The following is an 18,182-nucleotide window of genomic DNA, read 5'->3' on the forward strand; positions in this document are numbered from 1 at the left end:
GCCGAGTTCATTTGACATTAACTCGGCTCATCTGGATGCCATCTCAGCGAGACACTGTGGAGCACAAGCATGACAAGCATGCACTCTGCAGTGTCTCTGAAGGATGACAAGCTGGATAGCAGCATTCTGCTACCATCCAGCCTGCCATCTCAATGTAGCAGAGCTGGAGCCGTCGTGGGAACCATGGAAAAGTAAGGATGAGGATGGTTAATTATTTTGCTTTTATTGCAGGAGACATTGGCTTCAGCTGGATTGGGTGATATGGTAAATAGAGTTTAATTTAGAATATTAAAGTATTGTGTGTTTATTTCAGTTAAAAGATTTTATTCTGGGTGTTGGTGTTTTTTTTCACTTTCACCATGGGGTTAGTAATGGGGTTGTCTTATAGACGCCTCCTCATTACTAACCTGGGCTTGATGTCAGCTAGCATTATAAGCTGACATCAATCCCAGCCCTATTACCCCACTTCCACCGCTACAGGGCAGTGGGAAGAGCGAGGCTAAGAACCAGAATTGGCACATCCTATGTATGCACCATTTCTGGGGCGGCTGAGGGCTGGTGTTTCTAGCCTGGGAGGGGGCCAATATTCATGGCACCCTTCCTGGGCTATTAATATCAGCCCTCAGCTGTCTGCCTAGCCTTTGATAGCTATTAAAACACGTCATTTTTTGGGGGGTCCTCCATTTTAGTAGCCAGTAAAGGCTAGGTATTCAGTTGGGGGCTGATATTAGTAGCATGGGAAGCTCCATGGGTATTACCCCCTTCCCAGGTTTCAAACATCTGCCCCAGCCGTCTGCTTAACCTGTCTGTTATGTTCCGCAACTAAGAACTAAGTAATAGGAGGGAAAAGCTGTCCCTGCTCTGAAACTCTGCTTTAACCCTACGCTGGGGTGGGTGCCCTATTCCTTGTGAATAGCCCCACCGACGATCCTGCACCAAACTCAAACGAAGACCTGAAGGAAGGGGAAAGGAAGGGGAAAGGGTGTCCATAAAAGATCTAAGGACTGGGAGCAAAAACTGGAGACCTGAAAAGTTAGTTGCAGAAACGAAGATTAATGGAAACAAAACTGATGGAACAAGAAATTCCAGGATATCAATTGTCCTAAGCACAAAGAACTAACAAGGCAACTTAGCCAGAGCACAAGCGTAACAACACTGATGTCCAGCGAGGAATGAGAGACAGGTGCTGAGTAATATAGAGTGAGGCGATCACGTGACCAAGACACCCAATACCAGAGGAAAAGACTAGAAGCCAGCAAACCACAAAAAGATGTCCGAAAAGTAAAATAACGTAGATTCTAGCAGTACCTCCCCTTTTATGAGGATCCTCTGGATCCTCTAGGCTGAGCCTTACCAGGAAATCTCCTGTGAAAAGACTTAATTAGCCATGAGGCAGAGAAGTCCTCGGCCTTCATCCAGGAATTATCATTGGGGCCGAAACCTCTCCAGGACACAAGATACTGTAATCTCCCTCTATACCATCTGGAATCCAAAATGCGAGAAATCTCAAATTCACCGTCCTCATCAACAGGAGGAACAGTAGGCTTCGCCTGCTTATCAGGCGTGTCCGCCTTCTTAAGAAACGACACATGAAACACAGAATTAATCCTCCAGGACGAGGGAATGCCCAACCTCACCGCTGCCCAGTTGACAATCTGAACCACTTTGAAAGGACCCACAAATTTAGGCCCCAGTTTTTTAGAAGGAATTTTCAAATGAAGATTCCTACAGGACAACCAAACCATGTCCCCAACAGCAAACAAGGACTCCTTTCTTTTTTTGTCAAAATACCTTTTTGATCTCCTGTTAGCCTCTTTAAGATGCAGGCGTTCACTGGTCAAATCCCTCTCCAAATCACCAGAAAAATTGTCCTCCTCCGGTACAGCAGCCCCAACTTTGGAAAATGGACCAAAAGATGAATACCTGCCTGTACAACAAAAAAAAGGAGAACACCCAGCCAAGGAAGAAGTATGATTATTAAGGGAAAACTCCGCAAGTGGTAGAAATTCCGACCACATTTCCTGATTGTCTGCCACAAAACATCTCAAAAACTGCTTGACATCCTGGTTCTTCCTTTCAGTCTGAATATTGGACTCTGGATTATACCACGATGAGAATGACAAATGAATTTTCAATCTGTTACAAAATCACGCCAAAAGTGAGCCACAAACTGTGGTCCTCTATCGGAAACAATGTCCATGGGAACACTATGGAGCCTGACAATCTCCTTCACAAAAGCCTTAGCAAGAGTCTTGGCGCAACGTAAATTGTTGAACGGAACCAGATGACACATTTTACTAAACTGGTCCACAACAACCCAGATGACAGAATAAAACCTCCAATACAGGCAGATCAGTGATAAAATCCATGGCAAGGTGCATCCATGGCGAACTAGGAACTTCCAAGAGGCACAGCAACCCCACAGCCATAGCATGAGAGACCTTCGACCTAGCGCACACAGAACTGACGCACCCACTTGATGACTTCTCTTTGCCACCCTGGCCACCAGAAACTCCGACCGATAGACCTCCTAGTTTCCAAAATCCCTGGGTGACCCACCAACCGAGACTCATGACATTCAACAAACAACGCTCTCCTCAAGGCTCTAGGCACAAATAATTTACCACACGGAGTGTTAGTTGGTGCCGCACTCTAAGCTCCTAGGATGCTCTTATCCAACCACCCCTCTCTGCAAAATACACTCCTCCCTCTCAGCATTCACCACTGTAGAGAAACTACGAGACAAAGCATCAGCCTTAACATTCGTTGTCCCCGGGACAAAGGTTACGGAAAAATTGAACCGGACAAAAAACAGTGCCCACCTAGCCTGACGGGCATTCAAACGTTTAGCTGCATCCAGATAAATCAAATTCTTATGATCAGTGAAAACCTGTATAGGATGTCAAGACACCTCCAAAAAATGTCACCAATGCTCGAATGTGAGTTTAATAGCCAACAACTCACGATTACCAACATCATAGTTGAGCTCAGTCTCAGAAAGTTTTTTTGAAAAGAAAGCACAGGGATGCACCCCATCCTCTTCCTCCTGGGACAGAACTGCCCCTACTCCTATAGATTAGGCATACACCTCAACCAAAAATGGCTTGGTCTCATTCGTCTGGATAAGAACAGGAGCAGAGTTGAACCTCTCCTTGAGATACTCAAAAGCTTCAATAGCCTCAGTGGACCATTGGACTTTATTAGCACCCTTCTTGGTGAGATCAGTAATGGGTTTAGCGATGACAAAGAAATTATTTATAAATTTCCTGTATTAATTGGCAAACCCCAAAAACCTCTGTATGGACTTCAAACCCTCAGGCCTCGGCCACTACAGCACAGCCTGAACTTTCACCGAGTCCATCTCAAAACCATCACAAGAGACAAAGTAACCCAAAAAACTAATATTCTGGACAGCAAACTGACACTTCTCCAATTTAGCAAAGAGTGTGTTGTCTCTCAGTGTCTGAAGAACTTCGCGGACTCTCTGCCAATGAGACTCAAGATCCGATGAATAAATCAAAATATCATCCAGATAAACAATAACAATTCTACCGATCAAGGGTCTCAGAATGTCATTGATGAAATTTTGAAAAAATGCAGGAGCGTTAGTAAGCCCAAAAGGCATCACCAAACACTCAAAATGACCTTCCGGGGTGTTAAAAGCTGTCTTTCATTCATCTCCGTCCTTCACCCGCAGCAAGTTATATGCCCCATGAAGGTCAATCTTAGAAAACCATTTAGCTCCGGTCAATTGGTTAAACAAATCCAGAATAAGTTGTAACGGGTACGGATTGCGCACAGTGATCTTATTAATCTCCCGAAAATCCAGACATGGCCTAAGACCCCCATCCTTCTTTTTGATAAAAAAGTACCCAACCGCCACAGGAGACTTAGAGGGTCTTATGTGACCTGCAGTTAAACTAGTCTGAAGGTATTCTTTCAAAGCCTCCCTCTCGGGAATTGTCAGATTAAACTACCTACTCTTTGGGAGCTTAGCATCAGGGACGAACTCAATAGTGCAATCGTAATCTCTATGAGGTGGTAAAGCTTTCGACTCCACCGCCGAAAAAACCCTCCAAAAATCCTGAATGGGTTCAGGTAACTCCCCCTTCAAAACAGCCACAGTGTGAACATTACAACACTTACCATAACACCCCTGACCCCAGGATCTTATGGAACCAGACGACCAGTGCAACAAAGGATTATGCACTTTTAACCAGGGCAATCCCATGACAGCCGGGGAAGGCAATTTAGCAAGTACAAATAAGTCAATTTGCTCCTGATGTTCCATATTCATAGTAAGCGGAAACCCAGTGACCTTTCAAAGAATGCTCCCATGCTCCAGGGGAGTATTATCAATCGCCACCACAGGAAAAGGAGACGACAAAGGTTCAGAACCGAACTTATACTTTTCAAGAAATTGTTGATCAATCAAATTAAGTGCAGAACCACAATCCACCATTACCTGAAACTCAATCAAACAACCCTGACAGGTCATACCAGGAAAAAACACCCCAGCAGAACATAAAAACGCAATACAAACGGGAATGTTATTTCTACTGACCATTTTTTTTTCTTTCCTTAAGCGAACCTTGCATTGCTTTAAAAAATGATCAGCCTTACCACAATGCAAGCAAAGTCCCTCAGAGAACCTTCTGTCCCTCTCCTTGGAAAGGGATGACATTGCCCCCACCTGCATGGGTTCCCCAGTTGATTGTCGATGGTCTGGCCCTCAACTTTGTATCCGCACAGATAGCTAACTGCATGGCAACTTGCAAAGTATCAGGTGCAGGGAATGCAATGAGCAAATCTTTAACCCTTTCACTCAAGCCTGCCAGAAACTGAAACTTGAGTGCAGGGTCGTTCCACCTGACTTCTGCAGACCATCGTCTGAACAGGGTGCAATAACTCTCAGCATCAAGAGATCCCTGTTTGAGACGACTGAGCTCAGCTTCAGCTGATGTAACCCGATCAGGATCATCATACAGCAAACCCATGGCATCAAAAAATGCCTCCACAGACCTCAAACAATGATCATCAGGAGACAAGGAAAATGCCCAGATTTGAGGTTCTTTACGCAATAGAGACATATTAATTCATACACGCTGTAGTTCACTCCCAGAAGATCTAGGTCTGAGCCGAAAATACAACAAACAAGCATTTTTAAATGAAAAAAAATCCTGTCATTTCCCCAAGAAACACTCAGGTAATCCTACCTTAGGTTTTTCATAGCATTCTGCAGGGTATTTACTCACGTACTGCTGAAGACCGGCAACCTCCAGAGTCAACCCTTGCAAGCGTTGAGCAAGCTCCTGGATGGTACTCATACTGAAGAAAACCCAGGAAGAGGGGAAGAGGAAAAAAAAACTTTTTTTTTCCTTAACGGGGCTGGACATACTGTTATGTTCTGCAACTAAGAACTAAGGAATAGAAGGGAAAAACTGTCCCTGCTCTGAGACTCTGCTTAAACCCTACACTAGGGTGGGTTCCCTATTCCTTGTGAATAGCCCCACCGACCATCCTGCACTGAACTCAAATGAAGACCTGAAGGAAGGGGGAAGGGTGTCCCTAAAAGATCTAAGGACTGGGAGCAAAAACAGGAGACCTCCTAAAAAAAAAGTTAATTGCAGATACGAAGATTAAAGGAAACAAAACTGGTGGAACAAGAAATCCCAGGATATCAATTGTCCTAAACACAAAGAACTAACAAGGCAACTTAGCCAGAGCACAAGCGTAACAACACGGATGTCCAGCGAGGAATGGAAGACAGGTGCTGAGTAATAAAGAGTGAGGAGATCACGTGACCAAGACACTAAGCACCAGAGGAAAAGACTAGAAGCCAGAAAACCACAAAAAGATGGCCGAAAAGTAAAACAACATAGATTCTAACATAACCTCTGATAGAGACTAGAATTACGGGGGACCCCACGACAATTTTTTTTTTTTATAAAACCTTTATTTTAAGACTAAATGACAAGTACAGTAACCAACACTGTCACTGTATTCATTATATATATAACTGACATGTTTCTATCTATCTAATCTATGTGTGATGCTCTATTCTTTCTGTTCTAAATTGTCGGGTATATCTGAATGTGGCTGCTGAATTGCTGGCTTTTTTAAAGAGACGGTGCGTGAAAATTGGAGGGCACTAGTGTGTTCCGAGTGACCTGCTATGTTTTTCATGCACTCTCCTATATACCCTGCCTGCCTGTCTGCCTATATATTCTGCGTGCTTGACATGTTTCATTGAGCACTGTTCCCATCGATTTGGGCAATTTTTGACCTTCTGCAGACCGCCGGGGGGGACAGCAAGAAAAATGCTTGAATTTCCTATAGACTTTCAATGGGCTCATTGCTCGGGTCGAACACCTGAGTATCGCGATGTGCTGGGACCGAGCTTTGAGCACCCGAGCATTTTAGTGCTCGATCAACACTAGTTATATCTCCTGAGCCTGAATTTTACATCACTTCGTAATGAATTATACATTATTAGTTATTTACAGTACATTATGTGGTAACAGTGATAGCTCTTCATGTATGCTAGTTATATTTTACTAATTGTAACAAGTTGGCAGATTGAATACACATGTACACATGTGAATTTAACGCCTTCGCAACCTTGGCATTTTCCGTTTTTGCATTTTCGCTTTTTGCTCCCCTTATTCCCAAAGCCATAGCATTTATATTTTGTGGTCAATATGGCGATGTGAGAGCTTATTTTTTGCGGGATGAGTTGTACTTTTGAACAACATTACTGGTTTTACCATATTGTGTACGGGAAAACGGGAAAAAAATTCTAAGTGCAGTGAAATTGCAAAAAAAAGTGCAATACCACAGATGTTTTTTTTTTATTGTTTTTACCATGTTCACTGAATGCTGAAACTGACCTGCCATTATTATTCTCCAGGTCATAATGAGTTCATAGACACCAAACATGTATTGGTTCTTTTTTAATTAAGCGGTGAAAAGAAATTCCAAACTTTGCTAAAAAAAGAAAAAATGGTCCCATGTTCCGAGACCCGTAGCGTCTCCATTTTTCAGAATCTGGGTTAGAGTGAGGATTAATTTTTTGCGAGCCGAACTGAAGTTTTTACTGATACCATGTTGGGGTAGATCTGATGTTTACCGATCAGATTAAATCTTTTTTTATATTGATAGAATGGGCGATTCTGAACATGGCGATGCCAAATATGTGTATATGTGTTTTATTTATTATTATTTTATTTTGAATGGGGTGAAAGGGGGGTGATTTAAACTTTTATATTTTTTAATTTTTTTAATATTCTTAAAAACATTTTTTTTCACTTTTTGCAGGCTTCTATAGTCTCCATAGGAGACTAGAAGCAGCAACTGTCTGATCGCCTCTGCTACAAAGAGGTGATGAGCAGATCACCTCTATGTAGCAGAAATGCTCCTGTGCTATGAGCACCGACCACTAGGTGGCGCTCAAAGTGATCAAGCACATGACAACCACTGGGGTATGCTGCAGACACAGGGTTGTCATGCCCACCTATCAGTGACCCGCGATCACATGACGGGGTCACCGATGGGCGGGTAAGTGACGTACTTCCGGCGCGGCAATGTTAAATGCCGCTGTCAGAGATTGACAGCGGCATTTAACATGTTAACAGCCACGGGTGGTTCGATATTCCACCCACGGCTGTTGCGGGAACATGTCAGCTGTAAGAACCAGCTAATATGCCCCAGGCTGTAAAGTAGTTAAATATATATAAATATATATATATATATATATATATATATACTGTAAATATATATACAGTACAGACCAAACGTTTGGACACACATTCTCATTTAAACATTTTTCTGTATTTTCATGGCTATGAAAATTGTAGATTCACACTGAAGGCATCAAAACTATGAATTAACACATGTGGAATTATATACTTAATAAAAAAGTGTGAAACAACTGAAAATATGTCTTATATTCAAGGTTCTTCAAAGTAGCCAAAGTAGCCACCTTTTGCTTTGATGACTGCTTTTCACACTCTTGGCATTCTCTTGATGAGCTTCAAGAGGTAGTCACCGGAAATGGTTTTCATTCATCATGTGATCCCTGTCAGGTTTAATAAGCAGCTAAGTAAAAAAAAACGAGTGGCCATCATTACTTTAAGAAATCAAGGTCAGTCAGTGCGAAAAATTGGGAAAACTTTGAAAGTGTCCACAAGTGCAGTTGCAAAAACCATCAAGCGCTACAAAGAAACAGGCTCACATAAGGACCGCACCAGGAAAGGAAGACCAAGAGTCACCTCTGCTTCTGAGGATAAGTTTATCTGAGTCACCAGCCTCAGAAATGGCAGGTTAACAGCAGCTCAGATTAGAAACCAGGTCAATGCCACACAGCATTCAAGCAGAAGACACATCTCTTCAACAACTGTTAAGAGGAGACTTTTGTGCAGCAGGCCTTCACGGTAAAATAGCTGCTAGGAAACCACTGCTAAGGACAGGCAACAAGTAGAAGAGACTTGTTTGGGCTAAAGAACACAAGGAATGGACATTAGACCAGTAGAAATCTGTGCTTTGGTCTGATGAGTCCAAATTTGAGATCTTTGGTTCCAACCACCGTGTCTTTGTGCGACGCAGAAAAGGTGAACGGATGGACTCTACATGCCTGGTTCCCACTGTGAAGCATGGAGGAGGAGGTGTGATGGTGTGGGGTGCTTTTCTGGTGACACTGTTCTGGATTTATTCAAAATTGAAGGCATACTGAACCAGCATGGCTACCACAGCATCTTGCAGCGGCATGCTATTCCATCCGGTTTGCGTTTAGTTGGACCATCATTTATTTTTCAACAGGACAATGACCCCAAACACACCTCCAGGCTGTGTAAGGGCTATTTGACCAAGATGGAGACTGATGGGGTGGTACGCCATATGACCTGGCCTCCACAGTCACCAGACCTGAACCCAATCAAGATGGTTTGGGGTGAGCTGGACTGCAGAGTGAAGGCAAAAGGGCCAACAAGTGATAAGCATCTCTGAGAACTCCTTCAAGATTGTTGGAAGACCATTTCCGGTTACTACCTCTTGAAGCTCATCAAGAGAATGCCAAGAGTGTGCAAAGCAGTCATCAAAGCAAAAGGTGCCTACATTGAAGAACCTAGAATATAAGACATATTTTCAGTTGTTTCACACTTTTTTTTTAAGTATATAATTCCACATGTGTTAATTCATAGTTTTGATGCCTTCAGTGTGAATGCACAATTTTCATAGTCATGAAAATACAGAAAAATGTTTAAATGAGAAGGTGTGTCCAAACTTTTGGTCTGTACTGTATATATATGTATATGTGTATACTGTATATACATATATATATATATAATGTACATACACTGCTCAAAAAAATAAAGGGAACACTTAAACAATAGAATATAACTCCAAATAAATCAAACTTCTGTGAAATCAAACTGTCCACTTAGGAAGCAACACTAATTGACAATCAATTTCACATGCTGTTGTGCAAATGCAATAGACAATGGATGGAAATTATTGACAATTATCAAGACACACTCAATAAAGGTGTCAATACTTTCTGGCTGATGTTTTGGTCTCTTTTGAATGTTGGTTGTGCTTTCACACTCGTGGTAGCATGAGACGGACTCTACAACCCACAGAAGTTGCTCAGGTAGTGCAGCTCATCCAGGATGGCACATCAATGCCAGCTGTAGCAAGAAGGTTTGCTGTGTTTGTCAGCGTAGTGTCCAGTGGCTGGAGGCACTACCAGGAGACATGCCAGTACACCAGAAGACGTGGAGGGGGCCGTAGGAGGGCAACAACCCAGCAGCAGGACCGCTACCTCCGCCTTTGTGTAAGGAGGAACAGGAGGAGAACAGCCAGAGCCCTGCAAAATGACCTCCAGCAGGCCACAAATGTGCATGTGTCTGCACAAACGGTTAGAAACTGACTCCATGAAGGTGGTATGAGGGCCCAAAGTCCACAGATGGGGGTTGTGCTCACAGCTTAACACCGAGCAGACGCTTGGCATTTTCCACAGAACACCAGGATTGGCAGAGTCGCCACTGGCGCCCTATGCTCTTCACAGATGAAAGCAGGTTCACACTGAGCACATGTGACAGACGTGACAGAGTCTGGAGACGCTGTGGAGAGCGATCTGCTGCCTGCAACATCCTTCAGCATGACCGGTTTGGCAGTGGGTCAGTAATGGTGTGGGGAGGCATTTCTTTGGAGGGCCACACAGTCCTCCATATGCTCACTAGAGGTAGCCTGACTGCCATTAGGTACCGAGACAAGATCCTCAGACCCCTTGTAAGACCTTATGCTGGTGTGGTTGGCCCTGGGTTCCTCCTAATGCAGGACAATGCCAGACATCATGTGGCTGGAGTGTGTCAGCAGTTCCTGCAAGATGAAGGCATTGAAGCTATGGACTGGCCCACCCGTTCCCCAGACCTGAATCTGAGCATATCTGGGACATCATGTCTCGCTCCATCTACCAACGTCACGTTGCACCGCAGACTGTCCAGGAGTTGGTGGATGCTTTTGTCCAGGTCTGGGAGGAGATCCCACAGGAGATCATCTGCAACCTCATCAGGAGCATGCCCAGGCATTGTAGGGAGGTCATACAGGCACGTGGAGGTCACACACAATACTGAGCCTCATTTTGACTTGTTTTAAGGACATTACATTAAAGTTGGATCCGTCTGTAGTGTGCTTTTCCACTTTAATTTTGGGGATGACTTCAAATCCAGGCCTCGATTGGTTATTAAATTTGATTTCCATTGATGATTTTTGTGTGATTTTGTTGTCAGCACATTCAAATTTGTACAGAACAAAGTATTCAATGAGAATATTTCATGCATTCAGATCTAGGATTTGTTACTTGAGTGTTCCCTTTATTTTTTGAGCAGTAAATGTATGTATATATAATTCCCATAGCTAAGTAAGATGTCTCAAGAGAAATTTGTTTTGATTATGTACACATTTAATTATGGATTTAATTATGGATTATCCAGTTAAATATATTGACTTTCTAGCTAAAAAAAATCAAACAAAAGTATAAACTACCCCTGAAACTGAGACTTAAATAAAAGAAAATGCTAAAGTTCCGCTCTAACATTAGTCTTAATGGCACAAAAAATGTATTCTTAAAAATCCAGTGTATTTACAGTTATGCTTCTACTCTTTTCATTGGGGGGAACATCCTCCCATATCTCCACACTTCCTAATGCAATTATCACCAGTGACAGATACATTTCTATGAATGTGTTGCTTTAATAGAAATTAAGCTATAATGTTATTCAATGATTCCAGCAACTTTGTTATCTAGCTTTTATTATTAAGCATCTTCTAAAAAGAGTATATCAACTGTCAGCTACAACTAAACTACACCACTTTATATTGCTGTTGTCCTTTAAATTGTGACTTTCTAAAGTGTAATGTCAATTTCAAACAATGTTTTTGTTCATTGTTACTGTTGGTATCTTGGCATTATTATTTTGAATATAATATTTTGCTGTATGGTTTTCTATAGGTGCAATGTTTTCCATAATGGCTTCAGTTGAAACTATATGTTTACTTATTGCTGCAGCAATATTTAATGGAATTTATCCAGCAACACTATCAACATTTCCAGGAATGTGCTTCGTTATTATGGCAGCATTCCAGATAATCACCTTTGTGTTGATTCAGTAAGTACTATGGCTTTGGGATTTCATTTGTTTACATATTCTTCAGGCATTGCACAATCCTTTTTCTAATACATTCAAATGTAAATTCATAAATTGAGATGCAAATAATACGTTGTGTAGCCTTGCTTCCTGGCAAAAGTTTAACAAAGCTGTAAGTGATGATTATATAAAAAAATATTAGTAGTCATTGCAATAGTTTTTTTTTCCATACTTTTAATAAATTAATGCATTTAGTAAATAACTGTAAATCTTGACATGACTATGACTCTTCTATGGAAAAAGTGATATTAATGTGTATACCACATCCTTTTTGAATATTGTCCAAATAAATATTCTGGAACTTAAAAACTGAAGGCTTAATTTTTAAAGGCCTTTCAGTGTTTAATCACTATCAGAGTACTCATGAAGGAAGTCTGGTATGGATCTCTTCATTGTGCTAACCAGTTTGGGTCTCATGGGTCACAGTCAATCATTGAGGGGTCTATCCTAATCCCATCAATGTACCTAACAAGCCTTTTAAGCTAACTATACTCCTTCTATTCTCACTCACCTATTAATATATTAATATTCACTTGTCTTGCATGATCATACATTTTCTTTAAATAAGAGAGGAGAATGATTCACTATCAAACTGTCTGGCAGCAACTCTTCTCCTGGCACAAAGATTTGCCATGTCAGATTTTATATATCAGTCTGGCCCAATAGTGAACTTCACATTTCACTAATAAGCCAATAAAACTGACTTTTTAATGTGTCACTCATAAATTGTATTACACAAGTAAGATGTGAACATGTAAAAGTATTCATCACTTGATTGTTTATTTATTTGTTTATTTCAGGGAACCATCATATTTTGATGCATGTATAAGTTAGATAGATTGTTATCAATTCATAAAAGAGGAGAAAAGCCTCTTTTCTTTATACTATATTTCTGTAAAATCCATTTCTTGTATTGAATGATAAACTGTTCCATAGTGTTGTGTATTGTTTAAGGGTGCACATATACCTCAAGAATATTGGGAATGAGCTTTCCTAGAAACACTCGTTTCCAATAATCAGCACTGATAACAGTCTGCCAGTTACCAGATGAACAGGCAAACTACTTGTTCGCTGGGTGGAATTATTTTTAGCTAGCTTTTAAATTATCATTTTCACCAACATATCATCCTGTGTAAATAGGACATATTGTATGTTGCAGAGAATGAAAGCGTATGCACAGAGAATGAACTACTAGTGATCTTTCTGTGTGCATTGGAAGCCTGAAACTCTCTAAAGAGGTTATTAAATGACCACCAATAGGTTTCTATGTAGATAATCAGCGATCCTTGACAGCTGTGGGTCGTCCAGTTTAAACAAGCCCCAAAGACGAGTAAAAAGTTTGTTAACCAGTCAAAAATTTACAGAGAGGTACAGTTGAGACTATTTGTCCCCATTGTGCATTACTGGATAATAACACAAAATTGCCATTGATAATACTGGTTCCATTTTTAAAAAATAAGTGACCTCTGATTAACTACATATAAGCCAAATGGCAGTCATTTTAAAGACTTTTTACACAGGCCGACTCCATTTCTTGTGCACTCATTTCCAATAATGAAGCACTGCAAGATTAAACCTATAGTGGCCACGGCTGGGTACTATACATCCTCCCCCTATTTATTTGAATAGGGAGTGGATGTGTAGTACCCAGTTGCAGCCATATATATATATTTTGTTTTGCTACATTTGCACAAAAATATTATTTCTTTCTTTGCCATATTCTGATACCCATTATTTGCTTTCTGCACATAAGACTGTTTGCTTAGCTGTGTTGTAGTTTTCACTGTTGCCATTTTTGGGTAAATAGGGCCGTAGGCATAGTATATGCCACCTAAAAAAAAATTCACCAAGTTGCACCCCTACATACAAATACTGTATGTGCCACAACATTAATATATAATTAGCCACTATGCAACCCACCATTCAAAAGATCAATTCATAATCCAGCACTGTGACCCCCATGAGCTATAATTAGCCACTTTTTCCCACTCAAAAAAATACATTTATAAGCCACTTTATTTTTTTCCCAACTGATTAACCATTGTACCTATCCTCCCCCAATTCATTAGTAGTAACTGTCTTGTGTCCTCCCGTCCCCTGTGCTCCTATCCCCCCAATTACAAGTCACTGCCCACTCTTATGTCCTCTCTTCCCACAATGTGTTCTTGCCTCACCAATTCCAACTCCACATTCCTCCTTTCCCCACCAAATTTACCACAAGTCCCTGTCTTGTGTCCTCTTCTCCTTCTTCATTGTGCTGTCCCCCACTTTGCAGAAGATAAAATAATAGAAAAAATAATTTACTTCTCCCACCAGATAATCCCTGTGGATCCACTTCTTGCTGTATATAAGCTAAATGAAGCAAGTAGTGCAATGATGTAATTGAGCCCCTGACATCATAGAGAAACTGCTGGACAGGAGGCCAAGAATGGCTTCCATGAGGTATGCAGCTATTTTATATTTGAGTCAGTAGAGCAGCAGAAAGGCTCTTTGCAGAGTGATGTGCTCTTTTAAAAATGATGACATAGATTTTAATGAAAGTAATATGAGTATGGCCCCCAATACAACCTCCACCCCTCAGTGTCTCGGACCTGAGTGGTTGTGTGGCACTCTGCTACACACAGGTACCACAGGACCCAAAAGGGTGCATGGACAGACTTCTCCACAAGAGGCCCTTACTACACACAGACACCTCCACCCTTCCACTTCATACCACCAGAGGGAGCCCTGTTAGGGATATATATACTGGAGGGTGGAGTTAGGTAGGCAGAGTGTGCTGACACTTTAGATCAGTGAAGGAGCAGCACGTCTGCTGCTGAGTTGAGGGCCCCGAGTGAGGCCGGAGTCAAGGAGAGAGGAGTTAAGGGGGCAGAGGAGCATCTAAAGCTCACTCCAGGACACAAGCCGGACACCGGGTCTGCGCCTACAGGGTCCTCTACACCCAGTAGGGACAACCGGCATACTTGGAGGATTCCAGACCCCTGGTCAACCTGAAGCTATAATCATTTACAGAACTAGGAACCACGAAGGCCCCAGCATCCAGGGATAGTGGTAGCCAGAGAAAAATTCTACTACCAAGCTGACAGGTGAGAGAGTGAAACAGTACAGAAGTAAGGCATAGTTCCAGGCTAGCCAGGAGCTGTAGAGAGAGGAAGAAACGGACCAGGAGGCCTACTACCCGCTCACTGGTGAGAGTCCAGAAGTGCACCCTTCCTACTAGGTACCCTGGACCATACCTCCCGTTACACCAGTAAAGGTACTGAAGCAAATCCCCTGTGTGCGTTTCCGCCATTCCCCTTTACCCGACCGGGCCACCTCTCACCTGCATCCCTTCTATCAATCCTGCGATGGGGGCCCGCTCCGCCTGTGGGGAGCAGAAACATCTCAGCTGCCATCTCATCACCCCCAGAGGTAAGCAGCAGCACTGGTACCCATTACCATGAGCCAGAGGTGGCATCACAAGACAAAACTGTTATCAAACCCCTTTTAAAGAGTGACCCCAGGGTACGGGCCCGGGAGCCGACTGCCGTGACATCCCAAAAAGTTAAAGGCCCGGGTACCGAGTCCTCCATATCCCCCTGGGCGAGTCATCTCTTCCTGGCGTCACGAACAGGATTTCGTGCCCGTTGCCACGGGGTACTGTGTGCCGTATTTGAACTGTGTTTGAACTGTGGTGAACATCGCCGCCATTACTGCGTCGCCACGTGGGAAGAAGATGAGCATAACCGCGGGAACCAGAGAGGCGTGACCGTTAGTGGTGCGTGAAGCTCAAGCCCCGCCTCGCGCTTTGACGCAGCACCAGGAAGCGTCAGGTCCTGGAAGGAGACCGCCGTCTGCGGAGCTGCGGCCTACCTGATAAAAGAAAAGAAGGTAGGCTACAGTTTGCTAGGGGGGCGCAACCATGGCCGACGACCAGCAAAACACCGGAGCACCGGTTAACGCTCCCGATGCTCAACTCACGCCCGGTGCTGCTCAGCCCGGAGTGGCCGCCCCACCAGCAGGGGTCGTGACTTCAGTGATACCCATGGCCCTGCCGTATGTCCCCAGAGTGAAATGGCTTCCCCAGTATGACGGAAAACCAGACACCCTGTCTGGGTTCAAAGGGAAATATGCGGTGTATTGGACATGTACTCAATGACTGGTAAACAGAGAGCCGCTGTTGTGCTGGGACAATTGGCTGGTGCCGCAGAGCGGGAAGTTGAAACCTGGCCAGCCGCAGACCAGGAATCAGTATCTGTTATATTTAAGAGACTGCAAACAGTCTTTGAAAACCGCACAGAGACAGATCTTCAGATGAGGTTCTACCACTGTGCCCAGAGACCTGAGGACAGTATCCGGGACTATGCCTGGCGTTTACAAGAGGCCCTGTGGGCCCTGAAACAGGTTCCAGCCAGCATACATGATGAAGACAAAATGCTGATAGAGCAATTCATCTGGGGGTTAAGGTCCCAGGAGGAGAGCAGAACTGTACAGTGGTGGGTCTTAGATCATCCAAATGTCACCTTTGACACCCTGAAGGACATGGCTATTAAGGGTCTTCAGCCCCTGGAAACATCAGATACTGCTATCCAACGTTACCAGGGTGGGGACACCCCAATGCCCACAGCACTCACTGCCCCTTCATTAGCGGCTGAGGCAAAAGTGCAAACAGCGTCCCCTAGCGAGCTGGACAGTCTGCGCTCTGAAGTGCGTCAGCTAAGTAAAACCCTGGCCACTGTCCTGCATGCCCTGCAGCTACAGACGGAGCCCAAGCCGGATGGAAGGATCCTACTCGCCGACAGTCCTGAGGATGTCCCCTGGATGAGGAGAAGAGGGAGGACGGCGCCACCCCGTGGGAGGACCAACGACCGACCTCGCCCTCCAGGTGAACTTATTTGCTACCGTTGCCACAAGGCAGGCCACACCACACGGACCTGTCCTTTAAACGGACCAAGGGCCAACACCCATGAGTAGATCAACCAGGCCCATCAAGCTGGTACGACCGGTTTGTAGGAGGAAGGCCTTTCCTGTCCATCGTGCAGGACGGTATAGCAACTCCTGCAGTACTGGATACCGGCTCACAGGTAACCATCATGCCTGATGTCCTCTACAAAAGGTACTGGTCCATAGATGAACTCCACCTGCCAGCCCCAAACCTCTCTGTGTATGCCTCCAATGGCCTTCCTCTTAACCTAGTAGGGGTTAAGGACGTGACAGTGAAGGTGGGGAGAGTGGAACTAAAGGACCAAGGGCTGATTGTAGTAGAGTCTAACCCTGGTGATACAAACCCATATATGATACTTGGTAGCAATGTTGTTGGTAACTGGGAGAAGTGTTGTTCTTACTCCAACAGATTGCTGACACTGCCAAGCCAGGGCAGAGGAAGGTGTTCCAGAAGGAAATTCTAGCCCTCCTGTACCAACAACAGGTAAAACTAAGAAGTGGTGAGATTGGTAATGTACGGGTGACAGACCCGATACCCATTGTGATTCCCCCAATGAGTGAAATGCTGATTTGGTGCAGGGCAGCAATAGGTCTCAAGGGACAGAACTACCAGGCGGTAGTAGAGCCCATTAACTCAGAGCACAGACCTACACTCCTAACTGCTAGAGGGGTAGTTGATGTGTGCAATGGAAGGCTACCAGTACGTCTCCTAAATTGTAGGGAGGAGGGAGTCAAATTGCCACGATATGCCACTGTTGCCAGGTTGCATACTGTGGATAATAATGCCATACACACAGTGGAATCCTTGACCCCACCAGATACAGTGGAGGACACTGACTCCAAAGGTCAGCTGGAGGAATGGTGTCAACAGCTCCATGTTGGGACTGACGCCACTCCTGTCCATCAAAAACACGGTGTCTACAGAGTGGTTCAGGAATATGAACAGGTGTTTAGTAAACACCCACTTGATTTTGGAAGGGTCAAAGGGGTACAACACCACATACCCACAGGTAACCATCCACCCATTAAGGAGCGTTACAGACCCATGCCACAAGCACATTACCAAAAAGCAAAAGAAATGTTCCATGACATGAAAAAGGCAGGGGTAGTAAGGGATAGCTGTAGCCCCTGGGCAGCTCCCCTGGTCTTGGTCAGAAAGAAGGACAGTAGCATGAGGATGTGTGTAGATTATAGACAAATTAATCCACACATAAAGATGCATACCATTTGCCCCGTATAGAGGAATCCCTGGCCGCACTAAAATCTGCCAATTATTTCTCCACATTGGATCTCACTAGCGGCTACTGGCAAGTCTCTGTTGCTGAGGAAGACCGGGAGAAGACAGTCTTCACCACCCCGATGGGATTATGCGAATTCAATAGCATGTCATTTGGACTCTGCAACGCACCCGGAGCGTTCCAGAGGTTGATGGAGTGTTGCTTGGGACACCGGAACTTTGAGACAGTGCTGCTATATCTGGATGACGTTATCGTGTACTAGAGGACGTATGAAGACCATCCAAAGCACCTGGCAGAGGTATTTGAGGCATTGTCC

The 18,182-nt window shown here is 43.8% G+C and overlaps 1 protein-coding gene across 1 annotated transcript in view; it reads left to right on the forward strand.

Annotated features, from left to right (window-relative positions):
• The window catches only part of LOC141257730 (proton-coupled folate transporter-like), a 1,024,054-nt gene that overhangs the window by 594,681 nt on the left and 411,191 nt on the right, over positions 1–18,182 (forward strand). Inside the window, exon 6 of the mRNA XM_073672629.1 lies at positions 11,510–11,666. Coding sequence (XP_073528730.1) covers positions 11,510–11,666 — 157 coding nt within the window. The remainder of the gene's footprint in view (positions 1–11,509; positions 11,667–18,182) is intronic.

The sequence above is a fragment of the Phyllobates terribilis genome, unplaced genomic scaffold (assembly GCF_046119375.1).
Source record: "Phyllobates terribilis strain yellow unplaced genomic scaffold, ASM4611937v1 Scaffold_3__8_contigs__length_932513732, whole genome shotgun sequence".
Lineage (NCBI taxonomy): Eukaryota > Metazoa > Chordata > Amphibia > Anura > Dendrobatidae > Phyllobates > Phyllobates terribilis.